Source organism: Talpa occidentalis, unplaced genomic scaffold, assembly GCF_014898055.3.
Source record: "Talpa occidentalis isolate TD23 unplaced genomic scaffold, MPIMG_talOcc4v2.1 talOcc4.3, whole genome shotgun sequence".
Lineage (NCBI taxonomy): Eukaryota > Metazoa > Chordata > Mammalia > Eulipotyphla > Talpidae > Talpa > Talpa occidentalis.
Genome location: NW_023603184.1, coordinates 64,905 through 70,055, shown reverse-complemented (window position 1 = coordinate 70,055; position 5,151 = coordinate 64,905). Strand labels below are relative to the sequence as shown.

Below are 5,151 nucleotides of genomic sequence, written 5' to 3'. Positions count from 1 at the left end.
GCATTTGCCAAACTTAGAAAAGAAATCAACTCTGTTTAGAAAAAGAACACCTTTCCTGGGTGATTATACTCTCATTCCTGCTCTACCTGAAGAATCACCACGCTGAATGCTGGACTAACGTTTCCCCAACGTTTAGCTCTTGTGGACTCAAACTCTATTTCGATGTCCCAAGTTATTCAGTCTTTATGGTGGTGAAGATTTCTGCTACACTGAGCATTTAAGATCCCAAGCAATACAATGCTACTCATTCCAGAAATTAATTGTGGTCAAACTGTTTCCCAGTAGTCAGTACATTAATTGATTAGGGGAATCTGGAAGGGGAGGGAAGAGAAAGCCTGCTCAACACCCATCACTGCGTAGGTCAACCAGTCCAAAACAACCTGAAAATCTTCACAACTGACTCTGCTCAGTGGCAGAAAAGTGAGTGCCCGTGAGAAAGAACGTGAGCCCTTGCCACAGCTTTCCTCACGGCGTTTTTAATCTCCTTGTTCCTAAGACTGTAGATGATGGGATTCAGCATAGGGATCACCAAGGAATAGATTATGGACACCACCTTGTCCCTGTTTAGGGAGTAGCTGGAACTAGGCCGCATGTACATGAAGAAGCCAGAACCATAGAAGAGAGTCACGGCAGTCAGGTGAGAGGCACAGGTGCTGAAGGCCTTGCTCCTACCTGTAGCTGAGCTGATCTTCAGGACAGCAGAAACGATGTAACCATAAGAGATGAGGATCACAAGGACAGATGCTATTCCGACGATGACCCCCACGATGAAGTTCACCACCTCGCTGATGAAGGTATCAGAGCAGGACAAAATCAGGACTGGAGGGAGGTCACAGAAGAAGTGGTTGATCATGTTGGGCCCACAGAAATCATGGTGATAGACAGAGTAGGTTTCAATAAAAGAGCTAAAGAATCCACCCACGTAGGCACCAGCCACCATCTTTAAACAAAGTGTATGGGACACCAGGGCTGTGTAGAGCAATGGGTTACAGATGGCAGCATAGCGGTCATAGGCCATGGCTGCCAAAAGGAAACATTCAGTCAGCCCCATACCACAAACGAAAAAATATTGGGTGGCACAGCCAACAAAGGAAATGGCTTTCTGCCCTGTGATGATGTCAGAGAGCATCTTGGGAGTCGTGGAGGACACGTAGCAAATGTCCAGGAAGGAGAGGTTACCAAGGAAGAAGTACATGGGCGTGTGCAAGTGGGAATCCATCCTGATGAGGGTGATGAGGCTCAGGTTCCAGCCCAGGGTCAGGAGGTATATGCCCAGAAAGAGAACAAAAAGAAGAATCTTTATTTGAGGCTGATCTGAAAATCCCAGGAGGATGAATTTTGTCACAAATGTGTTATTTCTTCCCACAGCCATAGGCCTGCATCCTGCACGAAGGACAGAAGCAATTCTGTGATCAGTTGGATTTTGTTTGTTACTGTAGTAGTGATCATATGACAGGGAGAAACAAGTTAAAGTCCCAGCATCTGCTAAGCAGTCTTCTCAATGGCTATCAGACTACAATAATCTCTGGTACTTTCTACACTATGTATGCTATATGTGTATTTTTTAATTATTAGAAGATAATTTTATTTTAGACAAGTTTTTATACCAGTCACTATATAAAATGCATTTAAAAAGTCAACTAAGTTGGCATAGCCATTACAGAAAACAAGGAGTTAAAAACAGAACTACCACCTAAACCCGTAATCCCACATCTTCGCATTTATCCACGAGAAATGAAATCTCTGTCTAGAAGAAACGTCTGCACTCCCAAGCTCATTGCAGCATTATTCACAATTACAGAGTCATGGAAACAACTTGGGCCAGTAATAGATGGAAGGATAAAGAATATATAGACACACACAATGAACTGTGATTCTGCCATTAAAAATGGAGCATGAGCATTTGTGACAACATGGACAAACCTGGCGAGCTTCCTACTAAGTAAAACAGCCCGCACAGACAACCAAATGCTGTGTGGTCTTATATGGACTCTAAAAGCGTTAAACTCATGGAAGCAGAGAGTAGAATGGCTGTTTCCAGGAGCTGAGGTCGGGAAATACACAGGTATTAGTCAAGTGTACATAGATTAAGTGTGTGAGGTGAAGCAGTTCTGGAGACACAATGAACAACGGGTGACAATCATCAGCACTACGGTACTGTGGTTCCAAGAGGATCTTAAATCTTCTCACCACACATACAAAAGGGTAACTATGAAGAAGTATTGGAATATTTATTTACGTGATCTTTTCACTACATGGAAGCCTATAAGGGAATATATGTGTTACATATCATTTGTTGCCACAAATGACATCCATGTATACAAGTATACATGATATGTGCATATATACATATATTTACATATAGAAACATCAGGTTGTATCACTTAAATGGAGGCAAACATCTATATGTTAGGGCTATCTCAATGAAATTGTTAACATAAATAAATATGGCTCTTAGATTTGCGTTTCCAAAAATTGTCAGAGACATGGACAGTAAAAACCAAGAACTGGGACAACCCTTCACTGGGACATCACTGTGTTAAACCTACCAAAAGGGAAATAAGATGAGCTTGGTGTTTCTTGTACTAAAATTTTCACTGCCAGAATGTAAACGACACAGAGCAAGAGAGAGTTCTGTCTGTTCTCTTCACTGTCTAGACTGAGACTATCACAACAGTGACTAGGACAAAGGCACAGCAAATATTTGTTAAATGAATGAATTTTTTTTTACTTGATTGAAGGCTTTATGGTACATAAAAGGTAGGTTTTTTTATAGTTGCTCTCAGCTTTTTTCACACTGACTTCCGTTGTATTCGGGTGTTCTATGCCCGAGATTGCTCAGCTGCTGCTGTTGCCGTTGGTTTCTTTTCTTTCAGGATCAAGGCGGGTACTTTCATATAAAATCTTATCTTTAATTCCTTCTCTGGCAATTCTTTCCTGGATTCTTTGTTTTGCATAGTTATACCTACAATGGAATCAGCATCCTAAACTCACTAAGAAAAATCCTCCTACTCTGACATCACACAATCTTCTAATTCTACCTTCCTTCCCGGGCTCGCCCGGCTCCTGCTCGGCGGCCATGGGGCATCAAATGAATGAATTTTTTTCACTGCTTATTGAGGGAGATTAGCAGAGTTTTGGCTGAGTAGTATTACAATGAGCAATCAATTATAATATATAACACAAATAGAAATGCATATTTAGCATTCCTTGAGTACCAGATATGCTTTCTAAGGATTTGATGTGTATTAGCTCATTGAATCACCCAAAAGTCCTGGGAATAAATAGAGATTTTATGCCCCTTTTAACGATAAAATGTGGGATAGTTTGTACATTTATCATTGTCATTTTTTGGAGAATGAGGTGGAAGGAAGGAGCTTGACTTACCGGTTTACTTAGGCAAAGTGTCCTGAGGCCACACAATACAGGAAACAAAACTGGCTGGTTTGTCCATCCTGTTTACAATCATTTTTCCTGCATTTCCTGCTGCTTTATGCCAGGTTCCTGCTTCAATTTTTTACACTTTGGCCTCTGTAATATCTGCTTCTGGAATCCCTGTTCCTTTGTTACCAACTCTTAAAAATGGCCTGAGGGAGCTCATTATTTCAGGGGGTAGGAAGACTCACACGTGTCTTGCATGGGGCTGCTGTGGGTCCCTCGAGCTGGGTCCAAAGTGAAAAGCCCAACAGCCATTAGAGCCCACCCTTTCTGCAGGCTGATTGTTCCCTGGGGTGTGGGGAGAGAGGCCAGCCACCCACCGCCCAAGTCATTCCCAGTCCCTTGTCTCGTTCTCCCCTGGGCGTTCCCCACAGGGTACAGGAGGACTCCCCTTGGAGTAGGTGGGCAATCTTCCATTTGTGAGAGAGTCATCTGACAAATCTGGTGCTAAAAATCTTGTGTTGAAATCTTGTGTTTAAAAATGCATTACCTGCGCGCAGATATCTCCTTCTGCACCTGCTGCTCCCCTCAGCAGTGTGTTTCATCAGTCTGCCTGTTCTGTCCCCCACTCTGGCTCTGATGAATTCCCTCACCCTCCCATGTGTCTGACTGTACCCAGTGATTGAATAAATAAATAAATAAATCTTAAAAAAAAATTTTAAAAAATGCATTATGAATGGAATATTACTCAGCAATTGAAAAAGTAAAGCTCATGCCATTTGCAGCAACATGGATGGAGCTGGAAAGAATTATGCTAAGTGAATTAAGTCAGAAGGAGAAAGACAATTTAAAATGGTGACACATATATGGATATCAAGAAACAAACAAAGTATCAGAAAGCCAAACCCATAACAAACTCTAGAAATCTGTAGAATTGTTGCTATGGGAGCGAGGAGGTTAGCATAACAGGGTGAGGGAACATTATTTCAGTAAAAGAAGAGAGTTAGGATTGGGGATAAACTGATCCACCAGAGCTGAGGTTGTGAAAGTCAAATCCAATCAACTATAAGAATTTTCATGCTAACAAGGATCTAGTATAACTTAAGAAGTAAACCCTCTAATACTGACCCTCCCTTGGAATGAGAAAAAGCTGTCCCTAGAGGGTGGTATAGATTTCACCTGTCATGACTTGTGATTAGAGTGATAACAATTATTTACAAAGCAAGACTAAGATCTCAAGAATAAAGAGCCAGGGCCTCCCCAGGTGGCGCAGCGGTTGAGTGCTGGGCTCGAAGCTGCCCATAGCCTCTGCAGCGCCATTCAATCCCCGGCCACCGGCGAGGGTCCCAAATGGCACTCAGACCTCTCCTGCCATGCCCACTGCTCCCCTCAGCACTGTGTTTCATCAGTCTGCCTGTTCTGTTCCCCACTCTGACTCTGGTGAATTCTCTCACCCTCTCACGTTTCTGACTGTACCCAGTGCTTGTATAAATAAATAAATAAATCTTTTTAAAAAAATAAAATAAAGAGCCAATTATAAATGAACAATGTCTGTGTTGGATACAAAAGGGTAGAGTCTCTGTCAACCTAGTCTATATGAAAGTTGAGAATGAGGGAAACGATGTCTTAATAAATTCACCGGGATATAGCCATAAACTCTCCAAATCCGAACTTCAAAATATCATATTGGATTAAACGTAAGAATTTAAGGCAGAATTTAAGTGAACATCAAAAAGCATAAAAACAAGCAGCAGATAAAAGCAATTAAACACC

The 5,151-nt window shown here is 41.9% G+C and overlaps 1 protein-coding gene across 1 annotated transcript; it reads right to left on the bottom strand.

Moving 5' to 3' along the window:
- Positions 1 to 406: 406 nt before the first annotated feature.
- LOC119254159 (olfactory receptor 5A2-like) lies at positions 407 to 1,372 on the bottom strand. The gene has a single exon (XM_037521283.1). It carries the CDS (start codon positions 1,370 to 1,372, stop codon positions 407 to 409), a length of 966 nt encoding a protein of 321 aa, XP_037377180.1.
- Positions 1,373 to 5,151: the final 3,779 nt, after the last annotated feature.

What these genes read in the sequence shown, in the direction of transcription:
- LOC119254159 (XM_037521283.1), bottom strand. Translation starts at nt 1,372, where the DNA reads ATGGCTGTGGGAAGAAATAACACATTTGTGACAAAATTCATCCTCCTG.